This window comes from Felis catus, chromosome E3 (genome assembly GCF_018350175.1).
Source record: "Felis catus isolate Fca126 chromosome E3, F.catus_Fca126_mat1.0, whole genome shotgun sequence".
Lineage (NCBI taxonomy): Eukaryota > Metazoa > Chordata > Mammalia > Carnivora > Felidae > Felis > Felis catus.
In genome coordinates, this window is record NC_058383.1 from 29,330,522 (window position 1) to 29,356,583 (window position 26,062).

Here is a 26,062-nt window from a genome sequence, read left to right on the forward strand (position 1 = left end):
TTTCACAGCTTTCATGTCCACGATTAAGCTAATAATCCCCAAACCCACCTCTTTTCCACCTTGCTTCCAAGTGCCAAAGCCATATTTATAACCTTTATTTACAAACATAAATTCAGGACATCTCAAATGTAATATATTCCAAACGAAACTTTCCCCTTTCCTTCCACCACCACCAGCCTCGGAGGAAAAGTACTTCTTGGTTTTCCCTTCATTTATTTTTAAAACTTTGGTAAACGGAGCCATCGGTCTCCTCTGCTGTCTCCCTTCAGTGCTCACACGCCTTACGAATGCCTCCTGAATCAGGCCTCTGTCCTCCGCTGTCCTAATCCAGGTCCTTGCTCCTGATCACGGGAGTACCGTGGCATCCTCTTCACTGTGCCTCCCTCCCTGTCGACCCTCTGGCTACAGTTGCAGCCTCAGCACACACCTGATGGAGCCCCCACAATCCCTGGCTCCTCTGTCCTTACGGTAAAACCCTCCTCTCTGGCTGGCACAAAAAGCTTCCACCACCCGGCCCCATTTCTGTCCGACCGGAAAGGCCACACAGGCTGCGGCCACACTCAGGTTTTCAGTTTGTTGAAAGTGTCTCCAAATCCTTGCAGGGCCCCATTTAAAATCTGCCCCCTTCTGAGAAGCTGGCCTCCGCTCTGTCAGGGAACGGTGAGGATTCCCTCCTGTGGAACTAACAAGTGTCTGTTTAGCCCCCATCACGAGCCAAAGGTCTTAGGGCCTTTTACAAATGTATGGTCACTGTGTGATTTTGTGATTGTATTTCACAGAGCTGATTTACTCATAAAAATATTTTATGTACTTTATACCACTAGTATTCTGAAAGAGAAAAACTTACCTCTGCGTTTCTATTGTAAACATACATACGTATTTCTTAAGTGGGCAAGTGTGTGTGTGTGTGTGTGTGTGTGTGTGTGTGTGTGTGTGTGTGTGTGTGTGTACACCCCTTCAAAAGGTACAGCTGCTCTGGGCGAGGAGTTCTGGAAGCATACTCCTCTTTGAAAAAGCTGGAATTAATGATCCCTGATTCTAATATTGAGACTTAGTGAATAAACCCTTATTTCTCCTGGCTATATCCTGTTTTTCTCTCTCTTCTCTTAAAGAAAACTGTCTTAACATTGGAACGTTCACTGAGGCGATCACCACCCTAGAATGTTATTGTGAGCCCAAAGTCAGTAATATGCTGCTGTAACTCACTGCATTTCCCAGAGGAGATTCCAGAAGAGAGCACATGATAATGTGACTACTGATGACCTCAGGCGTCAATTTCTGTCTGCTGCTCAAGTGGTCTTAGCCCAGACGGTTCACGCTACCTTGGGGCATGTCTACAGGTACACCTAATTATCCAAGTTCTTTTATGTTGAAGATTAACATTCTGGGACTAATAATTCTCAAGGTTAAAAATAAGACCTATTTTTGAGGCCTTAAGAGTTTTCTGTCAAGGAGATGTGCACACAGCTCCACCTGCTGGGTAAGAGGGAATTTTTGTAACTTCTGGGCTATTCAACATCACAATTTTTTGGTAGGAACACATGGAGGGGTTACTGAGTCCTAGACCAACACGGTCATCTGAAAGATGAGGAAAATGACGCTCAGAGGAAGTAAGTGAATTTTGCATAAGGCCAAACCTGTAGGAAGTGGGGAACCAGAATCCGCACACCTGGGCCCTCTGGCTCTTAGCCCGCAAGATGGCAAACCCTTAAATATATAAAGATCTTATTCAAGGTAGACACTGAAAAAGTATCTTTTTCAACTTCAAATATTTCTACCCAGGGAACAGCACTTCCCCCTCCCCCACAAGATGATTAATTTGAAAAGGAATTTATTTTAAAACTCAAAAAATCCTACATGAGGATTAAAAACAAACTTTTGAAACTTTTACTTGGAAAAGGGCTTTAACTGTTAAGATGACCGGTCTTTCAGTAAAAAAGAACCCTTTTTCCCTAATAACTGCATAATCTGCAGCCGGATGGCAGGTGGCCTGAGGCCCATCCAGTGGGAGGTGCGTGATACAAAAGAACAAACAGGTGCTTCCCACGGAAGAGACCGCTATGAGGACACTTGCAGAATGGCTGAGCAGATGACAGTCACCATCGGCGACGGCCTGTCACTCGTTAGCATTCACCAACCTTTCTAACTTGCTGAGGCTGACTGAGCACATGTGGCGTGAAAGCTTCTTGCTTCTGAGGTACGGTCTGGGCTAAGCCTGAGGACAGGGTGGTGGCTGCTGTCTGCGGCTGAGTCTGAGTCTGGATTCCTGCTTGTGGTGGAGTCTAGGAAGCAAACAAAATATTGATTTAATTATCAAAATCAAACTCAGAATCAAGAGTGTAGGTGTTGGGGGCACCTGGATGGTTCGGTCAGAAGAGCATGGGACTCTGGATCTCGGGGTTGTGAGTGGGAGCTGCAAAGTTTGGGTTGAGTTTGGGCGTAGAGGTTACTTAAAAAATACATACATAAACTGAAAAAAAAAAAGAGTTTACATGTGCAACATGCGATCATGTGGGGAACATATCTGAAATGAAGTGATAAAATACAGATAGATACACACTTCATCGACAACACAGTTTGAACCTTAATTCTAAACCAGAGACCTAACACCAGACCAGTTTTTTTCACGCTCTTATTATTTCTTAAGTGGCTAAGATTCTCATTGGGAAATTTTGAGAAAACGGAAAACTGAAATAAAAACCTATAGTGGCTCTACACACAACAGGCCAGGTGTGACAATAATTTTAACAGCAGCAAGAAAAATCTGAGGCCTAACTGCCCAAACAGTATGTGCTCCCTCTGGAGACAGTCAGCTATGTGCTGGGGCACACACGGGCCCAGAATGGAGAATGTCAACTCTAATGGAAGATTTGGATGGAAAAATACATGTTTAGAAAAGCTGTGTCACAGAGTAGACTTTGAATTTCACAGACAGTCTAAAGATCAAACAGGAAAATTAGAATGCTTGCACATGCCAAGGGCCTCTGGGTCATGCTTCCTAACCTCAGGGGCACAACCCACTGGTCTCTGCCATGAAGAGTATGTGGGTGGGGGGGCGGGTGGTCAAAGCTGAGGAGCACTGTCCCAGGTGGTTTCTGTTCACCTGTCGCCCACCCACTGTGTGAAAACCTACCAAATGCACTGCATAAAAACAAGGTCAATACACAGGTTATGGAGGAGGCATAAAAGGAGGTTTCATGCTTACCAGTGTTTTATCAACTCCCTCAACACCTTCACTCCTAAGTTTGTGGTCACATTTTCCTCAGATGCCCCACATGCCTTAGGCATCTTGACTTCAATGGTGTCTTTCGAGAATCGCGTTTAGGAGGCAGAACACACGAGTGGGCGTAAAAGTAAAGGCCGGGCAGTTAGAAAACCCGGCTCTGTCCTAGAGCAACTTACCCAACGTTTCAAGGCCTCAGTTTCTCTACCTCAAAATGGGTGCCATCACTTAGATCTTCTGGGGGGAAGGGAGAGCTGAAGGGAGTGAGCCATTTAAAATACACGGAGGAGCATGTGACTCTCGATCTCGGGGCCGTGAGTTGGAGCCCCATGCTGGGTGTAGAGATGACTTAAATAAATAAGAAAATAAAGTACGTGATCCTGTGCCTTGCACACAAAAAGCACTCAGCGACACCAGCTATTCTCACGATACTGTAACCGGTATCTCAAAATGTCTGCACGTTCACTAACGATACCGTGTTCACTAAAGATAAAAGCGATCAAAAGCAGGAAAGCACCGCTTGCTTGTTTTAACTATGTGGAGACAATGCTAGCTATTAACATTTCTGAATTAAATTCCAGGTCCCCGCCCCCCACGCACACATTTTCTGCACCTCTGAGGCCCGGCTGGGGTGCATGTATGAGAAGGCTGGGGCGCTCGCCATAAGGCAAGTTTCCGTTCCATGCAGGCTGTAAGGCAAAGGAGTTAGAAGACACACTTCACACCTGGAGTCTGAGGCTGCCTACTGGGAGTTGCACTGAGGTGACATTGGAGCCCTGGATGGACAGCGGCAGCAGCAGCTGAGCGGTTTGTGTGGTCAGTAAAGCCTGAGGCTGAGCGACAACGGCAGGCGGCGGCTGTCCCTGGGAACTCACGTAAAACTGTGGGACGACGCTCTGCTGCTCGGCCTGGGCCACGGGGACCTCCTGCTTGATCACTACGGCCTTTTTGGCAACCAGGGTCTGGCCGCCCGCCGAGACAGGCTGGCCCACAGGATGGCTGGCCAGCGGGCCAGGCCGCCTGGGGCTGGAGCAGTCGGGCAGCGCGGTCTCGTCCTTGACGGGGGAGCCCACGCCGCCATGCTTCGGATCTAACTTGCCGGCCGAGCTGGCCGCGGCGCCGGGCTGGGGTTCCAGCGGCTGCTGCTGCTGCTGCCGCTGCCCTCGCTTTTCAACCTCAAGCTGCATTTTCAGAACTTCCACGAGCTTCTGCTCCTGTTCCAGTTTCCTCTTTAGCTCCTCGATCTGCTTCTCTTTCTCCTGCAGCTTGCGGTCCTTCTCGGCCGCGTCCAGTTCCAGACTCGACAGCGTGCTGCTGGCGGGACTCGGGCTGTCCTCGCTGCCCGTCACTCTCAGCGGCGACGAGCACAGGAACTGCGCGGGAGACATCATGGTCATGATCTCGGTGAACGTGTCTGCCATGCTTGTGTCCTCGGTCCCGAGACTGGACTGCTCGGAGGGGGAAGGCGAGATGGGCAGGGGGGAGCTGACGCTCTCGGCGTGGGCGACGTTGCTGCTTCCGGCAGGCGGCAACTCTGCCTTGAAAGAGGGGCCTGAGCTCGTCACGGAGTTGTGCAGCGTTGTCACCGGCAGTGCCACGGTGACTTCTGGGTTGCTGGCGACGATGGCAGACGCTGGCACCGCCAGGACGCCGCCGGCAGCAACAGCGCTGCTGTTCACTTCCTGGTAGGGCTTCAGGCGTTCGATGAGGTCCGGTTTGGTGCCCGACACCGGAAGACCCCGTAACTTCAGCTCCGTCTTCAGTTCCGACACCTGCAAGTACAAACAAATCACGTCTCTTCTCTCGGTACCGCAACTCCCGACAGATCTACAGGACGCCCAGACGCAAAACGTGCCTACCGCCTGTCAGCTCCACGTTACCATGTATGGGCAAAGGGGACGGTTTCTCTTCCCGATGCACACACAGCTACGGACCTGTGGCACTGGGAAGGCTGGAGGTAAAGCAAGGGCTTTTAGAGGGTAATTCCTGTTCTGTCTGAGGATTTACAATCAGAAATCGTGACGAGGACAGTCACATTCATTGAGTAATTACCACGTGCCACACACTGATGGAAGTGCTTTATACTTTGTCTTTTCTCTTCTTTTCTTTTCTTTTTTTTAAAGCAGACTCCATGCCCAGCGTAGAGCCCAACTCGGGGCTCGAACTCACGACCCTAAGATCAAGACCTGAGGGGAGATCCAGAGCTGAACGCTTAAGTGACTGAGCCACTCGGATGCCCCTATTCTTACAATTAATCTTCACATGAGGTGTGGGTGTTATTATTATTATTCCTAGTGCACAGATGAGGAGATTGGGGCAGTGAAAGGCAGACCGTTATGTCTGACCTACCATGGATAACCAGAAGCTGAGCTGAGGGAGGAAGCCTATGCAGTCTGGCCTCAGAGAGGAGATTCTTGACTGTTAACATTTTCCTGCTTCTCCCAACTCAGCAAGGAGCGGGGAAGAAGAAAATCTCCCTCTGCAGTCACAAGTGTTCTGGTGCCCACACACGGTCTATGCTCAACAAATCAGAGTTATTACTGATCGTCTTCAAAGAAACTTACTGGACGTAAACAGACAGTACCCCTGAAAAGGTTATCTTACTGTTGGTAAAGCTGAAGGTCTAGTGAAAACTTACCTACACCTCAGACAAATGTGGCCAATCATTTCTGTTTTTGTGGTAATTACGGGTGAATAAACTCTACTTTGAAGTATTACCTTTAAGTCATCCAGGCTAGAAGGCAGGGGCCCCGGCTTTCTCACGGAAGCAGATGGATTCTGTCTTGGTGTATTAGGCGTGGTGCTGTTCAGAGCCGAATTCCCACTGTTGTTATTTTTGTCATTGAGTGGCCTTCAAAAGGAAAAGAAAATTAGACTTGATAATAAAATCATGTCTGAATTTGATCCTGCTTCTGCTAACGACTTGACTGTTAATGTGTGAAGACAAAATCATCATGGTCGTGGATTGGAAGACTCAATAGTATAAAGATATCAATCAAATGAGACCCCCCCTGCAAGTTTTGCTTGCTTGCTTGCTTGCTTGGTAGAAATTCTGAAGGTGATTCTGAGCTATATATGGAAACACAAAGGACCAAGAATGGCCATGGCATCACTGAAGGAAAGCAAAGCTGGAAGAGCCATACCCCTTATCAAAACTCATTATAAAGCCAGTTATTAAGATGGTGTGGTGCTGGTACAAGGGCAGAACAACAAATGGAAGAGAACAGAGAATCCAGAAACAGACCCTCACATATAGAGCCTCTTGAGTTATCGCCAAGATGGCACTGAAGTGCACTAGCAAGAGGGTGGTCCTTACAATAAATGGTGCTGGGCCACCCTGGATATTCACACAGATAAAAATAAGGCCCTTAACTGACCCCTACACCTCACACCATCTCAGAAACCTAAACGTGAGTTATGAAAGCAGTAAACTTTTAGAAAACTTAGGGTAATATTTCAGGGTGCCTGGGTGGCTCGGTTGGTCGAATGTTTGACTTCAGCTCAGGTTGCGATCTGGTGGTTCGTGGGTTTGAGCCATGCGTCAGGCTCTGCACTGGCTCGCTCTCTCCCTCTCTCTCTGCCTCTCCCTGACTTGTGCTCTTTTTCTCTCAAAAAAAAAAAAAAAAAAAAAAAAAAAAAAAGAAAACTTAGGATAATATCTTCATGGCCTTTGGGTAGGGAAAGATTTCTTAAACAGGACACAAAACACACTAAGGGAGACAGACAGCTTTAAGAGTGAAAAGTCAAATCATAGGAGAAGGTACTTGTAATACATATTTCTTTTTTTATTTTATTTAACTTTTCAGTATTTATTTACTTTTGGGAGAGACAGAGTGTGAGCGGGGAAGGAGCAGAAAGAGAAGGAGACACAGAATCTGAAGCAGGCTCCAGGCTCTGAGCTGTTAGCACAGAGCCTGATGTGGGGCTCAAACCACAAACCGCAAGATCATGACCTGGGCCGAACTTGGACACTCAACCGACTGAGCCACCCAGGTGCCCCTCTAATACGTATTTCTGACAAGGCATCATATCTAGAATATACAAAAAAAAGTCTCACAAATCAGTAAGAAAAAGACAAAACGCAATGGGAAAATCCTGAACAAGCATATCACAAGAAAATCTATCCCAACGGTCCTTAAACGTGTGAACAAGGGCTTAACACCTCATCAGACACGAGGAAAATGGAAAAAGGCACAACAAAACAGCACTGCACATCCGGCAGAACTGCTGCTATAACGAATAAGACGCCAATACGAAGCACTCGGAACATCGAGAGCGCTCAATCACGGCTGGGAGAAGTGTGAATTGGTACAACCACTTCGCAGAAGTGTTTTATGTTATCTACTAAAGACAAACCTGTGCCTATCCTCTGACCCAATTCCATTCCTCGAGGGACACCTGACAAAAATCTACATACATGAACCAAAACACACAGGTCAGAATGCTTAGTATGGCATTATTCATAACAGTCCCAACCGGAAACAACCCAACTGTCCACCAAGAGGATGATGGGTGGATAAATGATAAAATACTAGACAGGAATAAAAATTAACTACTTCTATCTGCACCAGTAAAGATGCATCTCACGGACACAATGTTGAGCAGAAGAACTCACGTGCGTATGTATACCGTAAGACTGCATTTATATAATGTTCAAAAAAAGGCAAAACTAATCAATGGGAGAGAAGTCAGGTAGTCCCTGAGGGGGGATGCCAGGGGGCTTCTTGGGGTACTGATATTCTATTTCTGGATTTAGGTGGTGGTTATGGAGGTGTGTTTACTTAGCATTGATTTTCAGTTATGATTTATGGACTTCTCTATCACTTAACACTTCATTTAAAAAGGTGATTTAAAAAATGTGTTTTATTTCTGTACTCATCTTCCCAGCAGAACCAGGTCCCCATCTAGCTTCTTCCCCCTAGGATACTCTTGGCAACAATGACATTTCCTCCCCTGGGTGGTTGACACTGTACAGCCAATTCCATTAGAGCCTCACGCTTTATCCTTATATGAGCCTTGGTGCTGAAGCATGGAGACTCTGACTTCCATGTTCTGAAACAGGGACCTGATGTTGCTTATGGGGAGAGGTCCCTGCTTAGATGAGCTTTGTCCAGTGGGTTTTTGGAAGACTGTGTTTGAAGCCATTTCTGGCCCTGTAAACAGCTAACTCTTGACATTCATCTGGGGTCTTTGAAAACCTGCCTAAATTTTATGGAAGTTAAATACTTTAAGTATTTGCAACGAAGTTTCTTGAAATTTGGGTGGAATGACAAATATTTTATGTATCATTTATTTCCTTTCTAAAAATCCAGTTTTAAAATCTTCTATTAGAATTATGAAAACATTTTATGTAAATCAGAACTTCTCAACCTCACTTATTTTCATTACTGTCTCCACAAGGAGACTTTCTACGAATTTTTTTTCCCTAATCGACCTTCCAGTGAAATCTTAATACGCTCAGGGATGCACTGTGTAATCACCTACGTACCGTATATGTGTCTGTGCTCTCTTCAATCACAAGTTGCAGCACTCCCCCGAACCAATTTCTGCTCCCTTGTGAACAATAAATTATTCTATTGGTGCGTTTGGTTGAGATTCTATAATGCTTTACTTGTTACTACGATTAACAGTTCAGTGCTTGCTTCAACCTTCGAAATAACGAGAGTAAGTTGGACCTAGATTTTTTTTGTCCAGATCCACAAAGACAGAAAACATGCTGTGGGGGGACCCTGACAAATGTGATGTCTGTGTGGATGAGAAACCTGAAGTCCAGACACTTGAAAGGACCCTCCAGGAGCCCCCGTCAGTGTGTGGCTACAGCCCCATCTCCCAAGGTACCAGGGGCTGTGTTATCAGGTCAAATCTCACTGCTGTGGAGCTACAGACTTCTGCATTCAGCTTCCTGTACTGGAATTTCGGTGAAAAGAAACACTGTTTTAGAAAACAACACCTCCACTGCCAGGACCCGGAAATTAAACAGAAGTGACGTTCAGTCTTTGCGTGGTGCAATAATACACAAAAGTAAGTGACCTTTCCCCCTCTGTGTCCCCGGATCTTTGTGTGTGATGCTCTCCGGGGCTGGGTGGCGTGGCTGCTACGGTGGTGGGGGTGTTTGTGGAGGACAGGGGACCGGCAGCCTTAGTGGAAAGACAAAGAAACATTAGAGACCAGATACTCAGCTCCTCAGATGTACTCTTCCCATCTACAAACTGGCCCCACACAGTCAATTTCTTTCATTACAGAAAAGACTGTTTCATAGATACTACAAAAATCCTTTTATGGGATTTTCAGTTGTCCGGGTTTCCTCACCCGGGAGTGAGGTCAGTAACGTCACCTCCTCCTGGAGTTACGGTGAGGGGCACAGGGATGTCAACGTCGAGCACACTGCTGGGTGCATCGTAAGGAGCGCGCACAGGGGAGCCAGTCACCGCTCGTGTCCCTGCTGCCCGATGCCAGAGGAGGGAGGCGGCAGGGGAGGACGCCTCCCTCGGGCCTGGACAGAGCTGCAAAGCGGCGGTGGTCTGCGTCTGATGCGCTTCCAATCCTCTTTGGTCTTCCCTGGTTCCCTTCCAATGTCAACATCTCACTCAGGCCTGCTTGCTCTTAAAATAATAACATGCTACAAAAATTCTTTCTTTCTTCCTCTCTGTGCCCTGATGTTTTAGATTTACGTACTTCACAGTAAGGTCCAAATGACTAATAGGTCTAATCTTCCTCGAGATACCAGGATCTTAAAAGAAAAAAGTGCATTGATAATCACTAGCATATGAGGAGACGGTTCTTAACAGAGGAGCTTTTTAGCGGATCTCACTCCTTGTCTGCTCCTAGGAAACAGGGCTCCCTGTAGTGGCATGCTCAGCGTATGCGGAGAATATCCGAGTCGAATTTCCACACACCACACGGATCATGAATTGAGTGGCCTGCTCACTGAGAGAAACTTTCAACTCGAATAAACTTCGCACCTTTTTTTACAGTTTGTCTTGTGAGGCCAATGTAAATGTCCCTTTCTCCTGATAACTGAGGGAAATGAGAGACGAGGTATTTTCATTTTTACCCATGTTTCCTGGAAAATGCATACTGAGGATGGAGATCTAGAAGTTTCCTTGTGTACATAATTAAAGTTCACTATGGATGTCTTGCTGTGGATTCAGTCTCAGAAGCTGTCAGAAGTCACTTCCTTCTGTCTCTCTCAACTGGGCTCAGACTTTGGAAACATGTTCCTTCTCCACAGTTGTTGGTCACCAAGACCTTTAAGTGTCTTGGAAACATCTCTCATCTGTTCTTTCCTTCCCCTTATCAATGCCCTCATCTTCTCACATCTCCTTTATTGTGAAATGTCTGTCTTGCCTGCTGCCAGACTCCCCTCCGTGACCAGCATCTCACTGTCCTTTCGTGCACTGTGGCGTCACCACTACAGCCCTCTGAATCACCTACCACGTCAAGATTCAAGGCTGCCCGGCTTCAGATTCCTCTGGACAGCGGCTCTACTCAGTTTTGTCTTCCACTTTTCATCCCGTTCCTTATTCAGGCTATTCTCCCCGTCATCCCATCAACAGGCATGGCCCGCTCCTTCCTCTGTTCTCGCACGGGGGGGGGGGGGGGGGGGTCACTCTCCTTTGCGTGAAAGGGCCCCGCCCAAGTTTCGGGCTCTTTCCCACAGAGGTATCCTGCCTGCTTTCATAAAGCTTTCCTTGACCACTCCGGCTTCTCCACTCATCCCCCCGCACCCCGCCTTCTTTAAGCTGTTTATAACAAGACTCTCGCTCCTTACGCTTTTCTCGCGGCGCCTAATACTACATGGCAAACAACAGGCAGATCTCTCCTGGGCGAGTAATTGTGACGAGGCACCGCTACCGTGAAAGGTCAAGGTTCGGAACCTATCTTGGAGGACAAACCCTGGACTCACTGGCACGAGGGCAAGACGCCGCGGGACGGGCTTCGAGGACCAGGCAGTGAGACCGATCGCTGAGCGCAAGCGCCCCACGACATCCACCCCCTAGGAACCAGGGACGTGGCCCGCGCCGCCCCCGGCCCCGTACTTGAGCGGCGCGGGCAGGATGGTCTGGTAGTTGTAGTGCTGCTGCTGCTGGCTCAGGATCTGGAGCTGCAGGAACAGCTGCTGCTGCTGGAGCAGGCGGGCGTAGTTGGAGTCCATCTGGGGCTCGCTCTTCTCCCCCTTCTGATCGGGCGGGATGTACTGGTGGTACTTGAGCTTCTTCACCCGCGGCTTGGGATCTTTGCACTTCTTGCCCCGGTGTTTGTCGTTAGGGTTCTTGGGATGGCTTTGCTGTTTTCAAGAGAGAGACAGGAGCATTTTAAGAGGCGCCATCACACGCGGCCTGTTCTACCGTGTGCCTGAATGCTCTGACGGTGACGTCAAAGAGCAAGGTGCCTCAGAAATTGGCGTAGCCGCTTCTGAAAGCAGTCCGCCGAATACGCTGCCAGAGCTACGGAAGCGTGGGTCTACCTCCCTGGGCCGAGCAATCCGGCGCCTGGGGCTCAGCCGGTTGAGCTTCCGACTCTCGATTTCGCCCCAGGTCATGATCTCACGGTTTGTGGGTTCGAGCCCGCGTCAGACGCTGAGCGGACAGCGCAGGGCCTGTTTGGGACTCTCTGCCTCTCCCTTGCTCACACCTTCTCTCTCAAAATAAATAAACTTAAAAAAAAAAATCTGGCTCCTAAGAACTTACTTTCTCCTGTTCCTTGTTTTCTTACAGTAGGGGAAGGATATACTCCACTGAGCATTATCTATTCAAGTTCAACAAAGTTACTTTGGGTTTCTTGTTTAGACACACTTGTGTCTATTGTCTCCTAGTGAAAAAGAGGCTGTACGCCAAACATACAAATGGGAAAGGATTAGGTATGCTTCCCCCTGTGTCCTGTCTTGCAGTCATTAAAAATATACTCTACAGAGACTATGTAAAAACAGAAGAGTGCTTCTAATGGAACAAAGCAGACTATAAAGTTGTGTGTTTCTAAGGAAAACACAAACACACACAAAAAATACTGCAGTCTCACAATATTCATCAATTCACTGTCATCTGCTTATCGTGTTATCGACAACAGATTTTACTTCTGGCCATTTCCAAGTGATTGTACCAATGAACGGGGTGTGAGTTAAGGAGGCTGGACTCTAATTGTTATGTAATGATACAAGTGACTCGGCCAATCAGGAAGGCACCTGTTGGTAAGGGAGGGGGGCAGGCACGTAAGAACCACTGTTCCTCAGACGAAATCTGCTCTTATTTCTTCACTGGCACATGCTCTCAGGAAGGGAGGGCGGGAAACAGCTTTCTTCACAAAAACCCAAAGAACTGTGGTCTCTTTCCCAGTACGTACCTGTCTTCTCCTCTACTAGCAGAGTCCTAGGATCGCCTACCCAGCCTCTGAATGTCACATTCTTAAAGGATGCCTTTTGCCCCAGAATCAAAGCCCTCCTTAAAGAGGCACTCACTAGTGAAGAGGAGAAATTCAGAGGAGAGGCGAGGCAGAGACCTCTTAGGATCCACAGGGAAAGACGCACTGGCATTCAAACAGTCTTTGTGCCATCAGTGGTACGTGTTTGCGGACGTGGGCAGAGGGGTGCGAGCAGGCATTAGCTCAGCTGCCGCTTGCCACACTCTGGAATTTCGGGCTCCAAGAAGAAGTGATGGAAGGTGCTGAGATGCACTGATCTGTGCCCTGAAGCCACAAACGCTGGGCCACCCTGACAAAGAGAGGCTGGAATAGAAACAGAGCCTTCTCTGCAGGAGGGCTGAGGACCAGGAGAGTGCCAGAGGGTAGCCGGAAGAAGCGAGGAATCCGCCCCAGGTACCTCCCCCGGGAGAGCGCAGCCCTGTGTTCACCCGGAGGCAGAAAGAAGGCTCCCCAACCCTTCAGGGTCCTTCCTGGCCTTGTGACTTCTTCGGGCCTCACTTCCTCATCTGGTAGGTGCAGAGAGGGTCAGCTAGCTCTCTGATGTCCTTTTTTAGTTCTAAAAGTTTGAGATCAGGGTTCTGCTGCTTTTGGCAAAAGCTGTATTGGAACTGTTTAGACTATTCCTCTGTTTATCCCCCCCTTTATTTAGCAGCTCTAAATGGACTTAAAAAAATTTTTTTAAGCCTACTATATATTAAAATTTTTAATCTTCCTTGGGGCCTATTCTAACTGAATTGTTTCACCAAGTAAAATTTAGGGAACAGTGCCACCAACGTGCAGCTTCTCGGAAGAACAAAACGAGCTTCAGCGGGCCAAATCTGCTAAAGCAAAAAACGCAGCCTCCTGTCTGAAGCCTCTGACCTGTCATGTGATACATCTGGAGTACCAGTGAGCTTGACCTTGTGTATAAACTCCAAAATTACGTTGCCATTAAAGATGTCTGTTCGTGAGGGGCGTGACTCCCCAGTGCTGTATCCTACTCTCTATCCTACTCTCCTCCCAGTGTGTCTTTCATGTCAGCAGCCTGGATGGAAGCAGGATTGGGAACCGCCGACAAAATGTACCCTCAAGCCTTTCCGTGTGGCTCTGGGAGTTTTCTAGAGACCAAATTTTGTGCAGTTCTTTGGTGACTACAGAACAACAGAGCATCTGCTGAAGGTGGTGGTTTCCAATATTTTTTTTTTCAATTTTTTTTTTTAACGTTTATTTATTTTTGAGACAGAGAGAGACAGAGCATGAACGGGGGAGGGTCAGAGAGAGAGGGAGACAGAATCTGAAACAGGCTCCAGGCTCTGAGCAGTCAGCACAGAGCCCGACGCGGGGCTCGAACTCACGGACCGTGAGATCGTGACCTGAGCCGAAGTCGAATGCTTAACTGACTGAGCCACCCAGGCGCCCCAGTGATTTCCAATATTAAGGCCTGACCTAGCAAGTCTGCCGGTGGGTTTTGTCTTCAAGGCTTCATTCAGGCTGAAAGGCAGGCTAGGAGGTGCAGAAACGTGCCTTTGTGTTCCCCGCATGGGCCACAGACGCGCCGCGAGTAAACCAACCTCACACCGGCGTGTGCCGGGAACCCACCTTCACCAGCGACGGGCCAGGCTTTGCTGAGGACACGGTGTTTGTGGGGAGGACAGGAGCGGGGGACCTGGTCGGGGGCTGATCCGGAGCAGGAGTTTTCAAGAATTCAGGAACTGCTGGGGACACTGAAGTAAACTGCTGGAAAAGGCGGAAAGAGAACAAGCGTGTGAACTCGATGGCATAAAATTAGAAAAACCAGAATTATAAGGGAATGACCTCATTTTCTGAACGTCCCCTAGGAAAGAAACAAAAGAAAAATATACTATTGTGTCTGAGACCCAGATGGCAGAATAACAGGCTTTACGTCAACGGACCCAAGTATTTAGTCTTTGCCCCAATGGCAATGAAAAGCAAACGCTAAATAAGGTAATTCGATTGACTACACCCTAGTAGTGTTTTCTCAGAAATACGGTCAGAACCGCCCTTTTTTTGGCAGAAGCGAAGTCCAAGACTCTTGCAGAAATGATCAGAACGGTACGTGATACTTGTGAAGTTTTCTTGCTGTATAGATCACAGTAATGCCGGCTGATTTAAACGTGGCATTTACTTTCCCTTACAGGCCCCATCAGTCCCCTCCAGCATACCCCAGATCCACGGCCTGGCAGCATTCAGTAAGCAAGCTGCCACTCCCTGGAGGCCCCTCCACACACATGTGCTTTACAGCTTATGTCCCAGGGTCCGAGCCCAACTAGCACTCTCTTTAACCATTTCCCCCATTTCCCACAACAGTTGGGCATCTGAACAATGTATTATTCTAAGACGGCCTTGTTTGACTGAGGGCACTCTCACACCCAAAGCAAGAAGCTAATTTATTACCGAGGTCAAACAAGTAATAACCACTAAACCTGGGTGTGGTGTCATATACTAACAGAGGAAGCTACCAAAGGCTTTCATAGCTTTTATCAACAGCCTAAGAGCCTATTTCTGCTGACACTCTACTTTAAGTAGATTTTAAGTATTCACTTACTAGGAAGAGATATTAATTACTACTCTCACAAATCAGTTAAATGTTGCACAGCAATTACTACATGGACTTAACTATTATCAGCCTTAATTTAAGAAAAAAAATCTCTTCCTTTATCACTCTGCTGCCCTGCCCACAACTCTCAAATTCATTACAAGAATCAAAATCAGTTCTTTTGCTGATGTACTTGGGTTTAAGAATAGCAGACTGTATTTTCCTTCCTTAAAATAAATGACCTGAGAGCTCAGAGGCTATTCAGCAGCAAGAAATATGAAGCTTGGCACATACTAGTTATTCAATAAATATTTGTTTAATGGGTGAATGGAAATTCCTTGTGGCTTTACTCATGCTGGGTCACACTCTCAAGGCCGGCTGAGACCGTGAGGATGTGTGTGAGTGTGCAATGAACTGTGCGTGCCCATGACGGCTCTCTCCCTAAGCATGGTTTTCCTTTCGCCACTGATTTCCACTTGTAAATAATTACTACTAACAGTGAGGGTTGACAATAAAAAGACGTGACTTTTGAAAGATGGCTATACGGTAACCCCCTTACCCACGGTTTATCTTTTTGCAGCTTCAGTGACCCATGGGCAACTGTGGTCCTGAAGGAGACGATCGCCTCTGACATAGGGTCACAAGGTCAATGACAGCTTAACCCTACATTGCAGGCCTTTGTCATTCACCTCACTTCATCTCCTCATGGAGGCATTTTTATCATCTCACATCATCAGAGGAAGAAGGGAGTGTACAATCATGAGATATTTTGAGAGTGGAAGCCCACATTCACATAACTTTTATTACACTTATAACTGTCCTATTTTTACAGTCGTTAATCTCTTACTGTGCCTCCTTTATAAATTAAACTTTACATTGGTATGTACATATAGGAAAAAACCAGGGTATACAGTGTTCTGTGCTGTCAGCGGTTTCAGACACCCCCTGGGCTCTGGGAATGCATCCCCTGTGGGTAAGGGGAGAACACTGCACTTGATTTCATTCAAAGAGAAGTGAAAGAAACGAACTTCTCCAGGAGTCTCGACACCTGTACTCCAGGCTGACTTCTGCCCCCAAATGGCCCTGAGACAGCCGCTTCCTTAACGAACCTCTGACATGAAGGGAAGATGATGGCCAGCTAAGTCACTGCTTTAAGGATATGGTTTTAAATTATTTGTTTTCCTCTCCCTTTGCACATTTTTTGGAAGTGAGGATATTTATCTCTGGGTCAATTTTCCCATAGGGAAAAACATTCCTTGGCTGTTAAATAATTGGCATATGAAGTAGAATCACATATTTGTGTGTGTGTGTGTATAATATATATGTATATGTATATATGTATATATATAGTATATTTAAAAATTGTATATACATAGGTGTGTATATTCATATGGGTGTGTGTGTGTTTTGTTCCTTGCAGATAAATTCTACTAACCCAGGGGCACCTGGGTGGCGCAGTCGGTTAAGCGTCCCGACTTCAGCCAGGTCACGATCTCGCGGTCCATGAGTTCGAGCCCCGCGTCGGGCTCTGGACTGATGGCTCAGAGCCTGGAGCCTGTTTCCGATTCTGTGTCTCCCTCTCTCTCTGCCCCTCCCCCGTTCATGCTCTGTCTCTCTCTGTCCCAAAAATAAATAAACGTTGAAAAAAAAAATTCTACTAACCTGGCAAGCTATTTTCCCCCCATCCCCCCAATGACTAATGCGATTGCAGTGATGCATTTGACAGCTGTCAGTGTTAATAATCTGGAAAATAATCCAGTAGCATAATGTGCTATCAATTATAATATTTATGAAAATGTTTCTCCTGTATTTTTTTTTAATTTTTTTTTTCAATGTTTATTTATTTTTGGGACAGAGAGAGACAGAGCATGAACGGGGGAGGGGCAGAGAGAGAGAGGGAGACACAGAATCAGAAACAGGCTCCAGGCTCTGAGCCATCAGCCCAGAGCCCGATGCGGGGCTCGAACTCACAGACCGCGAGATCGTGACCTGGCTGAAGTCGGACGCTTAACCGACTGCGCCACCCAGGTGCCCCTCTCCTGTATTTCTAAGACCTTGTCTAACTGACTTCAGCCTTGATTACAGATACTCTCATCTTACTAGCTCTTTTCAGTGTGACTCTGCTACCCAGAAAACCAGAGGCCCTCCCACCCCCCACCCCAGCATTAACACAAGAATGACCCAACTGAGATACGGTGATTATTCACATTACCTTATCTGATGATAAATTCTGGTTAAAATGGGAGAAACGTCTAAACTCTTCTTTATATTTGCCAGTCTTTGTTATGTGCCTTAGAAATGACCCCTTAAATAACCTTACATCCTAGCTAGACGTTAGGATCCTAGTGACTAGAGTTCCCCAAAAATCGAGCTATCAGTACTTCTGAAATGACAGTATTCCAAAAAAGATGAAAACCATATTCAAGCCATAAAGGACACCACACTTATTTTACCCCATCATAAAGTAAGCAGTATGTTAAAATCTTAAAAAGAATACTTCAAATGTTTAAATTTCCACTGGCACCTAAGGTCACCTTTTGTACTTTCAAAATTTAATCTCAAATGATTCGGAATCTTTTCTCCAAGGAAACAAAAGAGCTGCAAGCTTTGCTCTGTTTTATTCGATCTGAGTGCCGTTCCCAAGCTACAGGTCTCATGACCGCCAATTCTTCAACTGTCATCATGACACCGTGACAGACAGTGTCAGGAAAACACTGTTGTCTAATGAGGGATACTTAGGCTTTAAACAAAACCGAAAAGATTCAGTCTTTGAATCCTCAAGACTGACTTTTCTCTTCTTAGAAATTGCTAAGGGTAAGTTCTGCTACCAAAGAAAAAAATAAGTCAAGGTAAATGTTTAAGTTGATTAAAATTTTATAATGTATCAGGTGTCTGCACTGGTTCCTTCCGAAAAGATGATACACTTGTCAAGGACCAATCACTGTTCTCTGGTAAGTTCCTTTTTTATTAGATTTCTTTATGCGATCCAGAGGGGCAGAAACTAGATATTTAAAAACAAAGTTTTTTTGGACTGGAGATTTTAAGTCTAAAATACATGTGTTTTTAATTTAGGATACAGCACAGATCTTAATTAAGATGGGAATATGCAAATAAGAAATTCAAAATGCAATTATTCTTTAAATATTGTTTCCATACTCTGATCCCCAGACAAATAAAACAAATGCTAGTCAATGAATGGGCTGAATACAAATCAAAAACACATGCTTTGTATATTTAATAGATGGATATTTAATGTAAATTCTAGTTTTGCTAAAATATATCACAGCACTGACCACTTTATGTAATACACAGTTACAAGTTAAGATATTTCATTTTTTTAAGTTTTTATTTATTTGTTTTGAGAGAAAGAGAAAGCGTGAGCTGGGAAGGGCAGAGAGAATCCCAAGCGGGTTCTGTGCTGTCAGCACAGAGCCTGACTTGGGGCTCGATCTCATGAACAGTGAAATCATGACATGAGCCAAAATTAAGAGTCGGACGCTTAACTGACTGAGCCACCTGGGTGCCCCTAGGCCTTTTATTTTTAGAACAAGGAGTTGAACATTAATATTTTGGCACAATATCTAGTGAACATTTGGTTGGTACATTTGACCTGGTTAGTAAAGAGGATCTGCATGTATCCCTCATTTAAAAAATCTATTATTTAAAAAGATTGTGGTAAAATACATATAAGTTACCATTTAGGGGCACCTGGGTGGCTCAGTCGGTTAAGCTTCCAACTTCAGCCCCAGTAATGATCATGCAGTTTGTGAGTCCCAGCTCCGCATTGGACTCTGTGCTGATAGCTTGGAGCCTGGAGCCTGCTTTGGATTCTGTCTCTCTCTCTCTGCCCCTCTCCTGCTCGCGCTCTCTCTCTCAAAAATGAATAAACATTAAACAAAATTTTTTTTTAAGTTACCATTTAAACCATCTGATGTATTAAAAAATTTTTTTTAATGTTTATTTTTGAGAGAGCGAGAGAGAGAGAGCGAGAGAGAGAGAGCATGTGCAGGGGAAAGGCAGAGAGAGAGAGGGAGACACAGAATCTGATGCAGGCTCCAGGCTCCGAGCTGTCAGCACAGAGCCTGATGTGGGGCTTGAAGGCACAAACGGCGAGATCATTACTGGAGCTGAAGCTGGATGCCTAACTGACTGAGCCACCCAGGCGCCCCTAAAGCATTTTAAAGTGTATGGTCCTATGGCATGAAGTATATTCCCACTGTTCTGTAACCATCAGTACCATCCACCTCCAGAAAAACGGAAACTCTCTTTCCATCGAACGACTCCCCATTCTCCCCTCCCACCAGCCTCTGACAACCACCATCTACTTAATGTCTATATGATTTTGACTATTCTAGCTCTTAATAAAGTGGAATCATACAACATTTTTCCTTTTGTGATCGGCTTATTTCGTTTAGCATAATGTCCTGAAGGTTCATCCATGTTATATAGCGTGGGTCGCTCAGAATCTCCCTTCTCTTTTAAGCCTCCACAACATTCTATTGCACATACACACTGCATTCATTTGTCAGTGGCCACAAGGGTTGCTTCTACCTTTGGCTATTGTCCACAATGCTATGAACACGGCTGTACAAATACCTGCTCAAGTCCCTGCTTTCAACCCTTTGAGGCATTTACCCAGAAATGGAATTTCTGGATCATACGGTAATTCTATTTTTAGCTTTTTGAGAGAACTGCCGTACCATTTTCTGTAGTGACTGTACCATTTCACAATCCCACCTAGAGGGCACAGGGATTCCAATTTCTCCACATCCTTACCGACGCCTGTTAATTTATCTTCTTTGGATAGCAGCCATTCTAGTGGTGTGAGGTGATACCTCATGGTGGTTTTGATTTGCATTTGTCTAGTGATTGGTGATGTTGAGCATCTTTTCATGTGTTTATTCACCATTTGTTGATCATCTTTAGAGAAATCCCTATTCTGGTCCTTTGCACATTTTATTTTTTTTAGTGTTTATTTTTGAGAGAGACACAGAGTGCGAACAGGGGAAGGGCAGAGAAAGAGGGAGACACAGAATCCGAAGCAGGCTCCAGGCTCTGAGCTGTCAGCACAGAGCCCAACGCGGGGCTCAAACTCACGAAGCACGAGATCATGACCTGAGCTGAAGTCGGACGCTCAACCGACTGAGCCATCCAGGTGCCCCTGTATTTCTTAGAAGTAACACAAAGAACAGCTGTCATTATGAGTTATAACAGGGTGATACGGGACAATGTGCTGGAAAAGGGTCTTAAGAAGAATCTCAAACTGATGGCATAATGAGAACAAAGTTATTACTTTAAATCCTGTGCAGGTCAGAGAGATGCTCTCTTAATGACACCTGTAATACGTGTAATGTAAGTAGCTCAGCGCCTGGCCCAAATAAGTGCCCAGCAAATGTTGGCCATTCTTTTTCATCCTCATCTCAATTATATTTGATAAACCCTAACTGATTTATGAATACAGAGGAAAGGCCTATTCTGTAGAAAGTATACTTTCCTATTGGTCACAGGAGAACAGAGTTAGGAGCTGGGCTGGTACACAACTTCACAGTTAATGCTGGAAACCAGCTCCAAATCTAAGTCCTCTCGACATGTAAGTTACATACAATGAGATTGGAAGGGTAACAATAGAAATTACCACCAATATCTTTGATGCCCTAATTTAGGCCTTTATTGATAAGCATTTGTAATAAAAGTTAGTTCTGTTGTAATTATTTAATGTATGTGTACATGACCTTGCTCATTTTGTGAGCTTAAACCTAAGGTGTCTATATTATGTGGGAAAGGTCGTCTAGCTAAAAGTTGCTTGATACAATGGGAAAAAAACGTACCAAGCTCCTCTAATCCCGTCTTCATGAAAGTACACAGAGGATCCGACCCACGAGGTTCCTTCTCAGCCCTACTTCCAATTCAGCACAGGAGTTGTCCCCGAAGCACAGACTTGGAAAATGTCAGGTCACACGTACAGTTAAGCATGTGGGCGCTTATAATAAACGATTAATTAAATGGCTTAAGAAATCGCTGAGGGAGTAAAGGTCTTCAGATTAAAAGCACCAGTGCAACAGCTCCTGGTGCTCACATGTAACTAGCTGTTCTTAATTTTCTACAGCTTTCCATTGTTCAAAAATTTCTTAGGCATAAAATAAACTGAGCTCCACCAATGTGTGATGTCTGCTCCATTAATGTTGTGGCAAGTTCCTTTCCATGTGTACTTTGATCGGAATTGAAAAGAAAAGAGAATCATCCAAGGAAGGGCAGTGCTAGTCTCTTACAGACCACACAGAATTACATATTTCAAAGAAGAATTTTTTTTGGTGGAATGTACATTTTGAAGGAAGGATATGCTGGATATTATGTGTTTTATTATTTTTGTTTTGTAAGGAATCTATCTTTTATCTGAATATTTTCCTGTAGGACTCAATCCTCTGGTATCTCTCCGTGTGTTTTGAGAAAGAAGTCAGGAGACAACATGCTGTAACACATTTTGGAGTTAAGCAAGCCATAAAACAATCTTAAGCCTAATTTTCTCTAAAGTAATTATCTGTAAATATAACTTTTAAAGAACTAGAAAGAAATTCCCTACACTGGCCCTGAGATTTATATTAGGCCAAATAAAAAAACAATTGAATAGGAAAATTAGAAAAATGTGTTTTAATCATGTGATTAAATGTGTAGCGCGAAGTGATGACTAATTAACATATAAAAAAACCCTGGTTCCGGCAAACAAGAAGAAAGCGAAATCTATGACAGTTACTCTAAGTGGGGTCTATGGACTTTTGTTACCTGCCTCCTACAAGTACGGGAAGTCCCACAGAAATCTGGTGCTACCCTACTACTTTCACTGTGTTGTGCAAGAAGACTGGTCCACCATGATCTGGAAAACAAGCTATGTAAAAAACACATACTAGTCTTTCACTCCAGGCAACCTGAGGACCACTGGTCTATAGTAACAAAATTCGCCATCCGAACTCCTGCCCTGAGTTTCCATTTTAAAGACTGAAAACTAAGACACCCAAGTTATAAGCTGTCTAATGTTGTTTTGTTGTCCTGTCTTTATACGGTTTCCACAACAGGGAGGAGACTGACTTTGGGGAAGTACAGTGATAATTCTAAAGCAGGAAAAAAGAAATTACAGAGATAATCTCCCAAGTTTTTCATTCACTCAAGCAATAAGCACTTGCCGTGTGCTGGACCCTGCATGTTCAGGATGATATCACCAAGACAGAATGAGGGGACATCCCAGCCCTTTGGAAACTCGATGTCTAATGAGAAGCAGTGTTTTCAGCTACTTTTCCCTTGAGCTACGGATGTGAAAGTAATCATGTTTAGGGAAACAAATATATTTTATATATATATGAAGTGAGATGCCTGGACAAATTCATAAACCAACACTAGAGAACAGTGAAAATAATTAAAGTACAAAATGTGCCAAAACAGACCCTAATTATCATTTCTAGATGACACAAAAATCCCGAAGACGTTATAGGCATCACAAAGTTCCCTGTGCAGTTGATTGAAAAACAACCCCCCCAAACCTACAATATACTTAGAATCCTCCTCAAGGATTATTTTTCTTCAACATCAGTAGAGCACAGTTAACAGGGAGATGCTTCTTTAATCGAGTGAATCGAGGTGTGATATAATAATGAGAATCTTTGTGAGATTCTTTCCTTATAAATACTAACACACTTACTACAAGGGAATTTTATGAAGGACATGCCACGTAAGAAGGTCTCAAGGTTTGTGGTGCAGAAATTATGTGACAGGTAAACGTGCGGCAGGCCAGCCTGAGGTTCTAGGTTCTTCTACTTGGATGTCTATGCAGGCAGCATACCCCTCTCTGAAGTGGGGCTTCCGGCGCAGGCCGAGCCGACAGATAAAAAGCAGACTGTTAAGGGTCTGCACGTAGCAGGCAGAGCTGGGGCTGCAGCAACATCAGTGTTCTAAAAGCCAGTGTTTAAGCTCCCGATGACCCCAGGGCTTCATGTGTATTGCACTGGCAATAAACTGACCAGACTGATTCTTCAGGAAACACTGCTATTCCTTTTTTCCTTCAAGGAATTCAGGAATGTCAGCCCACGGGGCGGGACTCTCTCTGGTTAAAGGTTCTCACTTAGAAACTTAGCTGGAGACCAAGTTTCAAGAGCAAAGCAGAAGACTTAATACAAGCAGTGCAGAGATGGGAAAACGCTAATCTCCTACAACACAGGGGGGCTGTCATAAGGCCATCACCAGGCAGATGGCTGACAGGACAAAAATTCCATGTCACTAAAGCCAAGCCCACTCTGATAGCTGTCTGATATCCTGACCTAAGCTGAGAACAAACCACCAAGATGGGTAAGTAGAACTGTTTTTTAATGGTATTGACTTGCATACCTGACATTCTTTTTAGCCCTATTTTTAAAGCTCAAACCCAGGGCACAGCAAATATGTGAGAATACAGTAGGGGCTGGGCTCCCTTGGTCTCCCTGTCTGCCTGCTCAGACCTCAGGCCGTGGGTCTGGTCGCTGACCCCACCTCCTTCCAGACCAGGTTCTAGCCAAGCAGAGAGGCCAGTGGCTCTCGCCCTGAAACTCTGATAGGACAATCTGAACCCAGCTGCCTGCACTACCTCGGATGAATCCGAGCCGGAGAGGCTCTGCTCTCAAACAGAAGAACACAAACACTGACTGCTTCTACAAGCCTGGCATCAGTCAGCGCTTGTGCTGAATTCAGTTCAACATTCACTGAGCGCTTCTTCTGTACCAGGCCCAGTGCTGGACGTTGCAGACGCACAGACACATCACACACACACAGACACACACAGACAGACAGACACGCACGCGCACACACACACACACACTAAAGTAGCTCTCGTCCCTCTCTCAGAGTCAAAGTCCCTCTCCTCAAGGGCTCACAGTTTAGTTGGAGGCATCGACACAATATGCAAATGCATGAATGTATTTCAGATCATGGTGATAAGGTCAGTAAGAAAAATCCTGCGGGAAGACCTAGTCCCTAACAAACAGACATTCAGGAATGAGAAGAAATGCTGAAAGAAAATATGCAAACATTTTTAATCACCAAATTTCCATACCCCTCTGAACCCACGCCTCCCCTGGTGTAAGGGTTAAGGCAGGTAATTGCTAAATTCCTTCCCAGCTCAAAAATGCTATGATACTTGGCTTTAACAAGAACATTTTCTACTGAACTTAACCAGTTCCATTAAGTAGTTCAATAGCTCTGGCTTAAAGATAACTAAATAGCATTAAAATTTCAGTAAGGCAAAAAAAGACTATAAGGAGATGAACAACTAACTTATGTGCAGCATAAGACTTCTTACATAACCAAACGAAACATGAACACCCATTGGAAAGTAAGAAATGGGAATTTCCAATGCAATTATTAAAAACTATTTGTCTGGGGTGCCTGGGTGGCGCAGTCGGTTAAGCGTCCGACTTCAGCCAGGTCACGATCTCGCGGTCCGTGAGTTCGAGCCCCGCGTCGGGCTCTGGGCTGATGGCTCAGAGCCTGGAGCCTGCTTCCGATTCTGTGTCTCCCTCTCTCTCTGCCCCTTCCCCGTTCATGCTCTGTCTCTCTCTGTCCCAAAAATAAATAAACGTTAGAAAAAAAAAATTTTCAAAAAACTATTTGTTAGATTCCTTTGCATGCACTAGATTTTCAGTTCCCAAAACAATGTGACACATAATACGTGCTCAGTAAATATTTGTCGAACAAAGAAACAAAGAAGTTCAATCTAACCCAAATCAAGAAGCCAGTTACAACACTGAACTCTCCAAACAGTGTGCGAGGTTTACAGTGAAGACATTACCTACCTGTGGTAAAGACACAATGACTGTGGGAACCATATTACCTTCTTGGAAGGCAGCTGAAATGCCCACCTTTTACCTAAAAAGGTCCAAATCCATTTCAAAACCTGGTAACTATCCAAAGAAATAATCGGACAAGTGTCCAACAACGTATGCATAAAAAACTATGGAGGGGGCGCCCGGGTGGCTCAGTCGGTTGGGCGTCCGACTTTGGCTCAGGTCATGATCTCGCGGTCCCTGAGTTCGAGCCCCGCGTTGGGCTCTGGGCGGACAGCTCAGAGCCTGGAACCTGCTTTGGATTCTGTGTCTCCCTCTCTCTGCCCCTCCCCTGTTCATGCTCTCTTTCTCAAAAATAAATAAACGTTAAAAAAAGAAAACCTTCTGTGCATCAAAGGACACTATCAGTAAAAGGTGAGGACCAACACAAAGAATGGGAGAAATATTTGCTAACCATATATCTGATAATATACAAAAAACTCCTATAATAGCAGAAAAACAAATAATCTGATTAAAAATGGACAAAGGACTCAAACAGACATATCTCCAAAGATGACATACAAATGGCCAACAAGCATATGAAAAGATGCTTAACAGCACTACTCATTAGAGAAAGGCAAATCAAAACCACAGTGAGATACCACTTCATAACACCAGAATGGCTACTATCAAAAGAGCATAAACTAGTAAGTGTTGGTGAGGACGTGGAGAAACTGAAACCCGTGCATGCGGGAGTGTGAAACGGTACAACCGCTATGGAGAACGGCACGGAGGTTCCTTAATAAACTAAACATAGAATTACCATGTGGTCCATCAATCCCACTTTTGGGTATATGCCCCAAGGAACTGAAAGCAGGGTCTCAAAGAGATATTTCCAAACTCATGTACCTAGGGCGTTATTCACAATAGCCAGAGATGGAAGTCAATGACTGCCGATGAGTGGATACACAGAGTATGGTATACATCCATACAATGCACTGTCATTCAGCCTTAAAAATGAAGGAGATTCTGACACAGGCTACAACATCAACAAACCTTGAAGGTATTATGTTAAGTGACATAAAAAGGCAAATACTGCATGAT

General features: G+C 45.2%; 1 protein-coding gene across 11 annotated transcripts in view; it reads right to left on the reverse strand.

The window, feature by feature from the left end:
• The window catches only part of MRTFB (myocardin related transcription factor B), a 128,655-nt gene that overhangs the window by 27,704 nt on the left and 74,889 nt on the right, over positions 1-26,062 (reverse strand). For 5 of the 11 annotated variants that reach the window (XM_019820933.3, XM_019820931.3, XM_006942313.4 and 2 more), the window contains 5 exons: positions 14,219-14,356; positions 11,263-11,510; positions 5,942-6,074; positions 3,949-4,995; positions 2,139-2,282 (listed from right to left, as the gene is read on the reverse strand). In XM_019820933.3, the coding sequence (XP_019676492.1) occupies positions 2,139-2,282; positions 3,949-4,995; positions 5,942-6,074; positions 11,263-11,510; positions 14,219-14,356 (1,710 nt within the window). The remainder of the gene's footprint in view (positions 1-2,138; positions 2,283-3,948; positions 4,996-5,941; positions 6,075-11,262; positions 11,511-14,218; positions 14,357-26,062) is intronic. The other 6 variants (XM_019820934.3, XM_019820932.3, XM_006942314.4 and 3 more) reach the window with 3 other exon arrangements.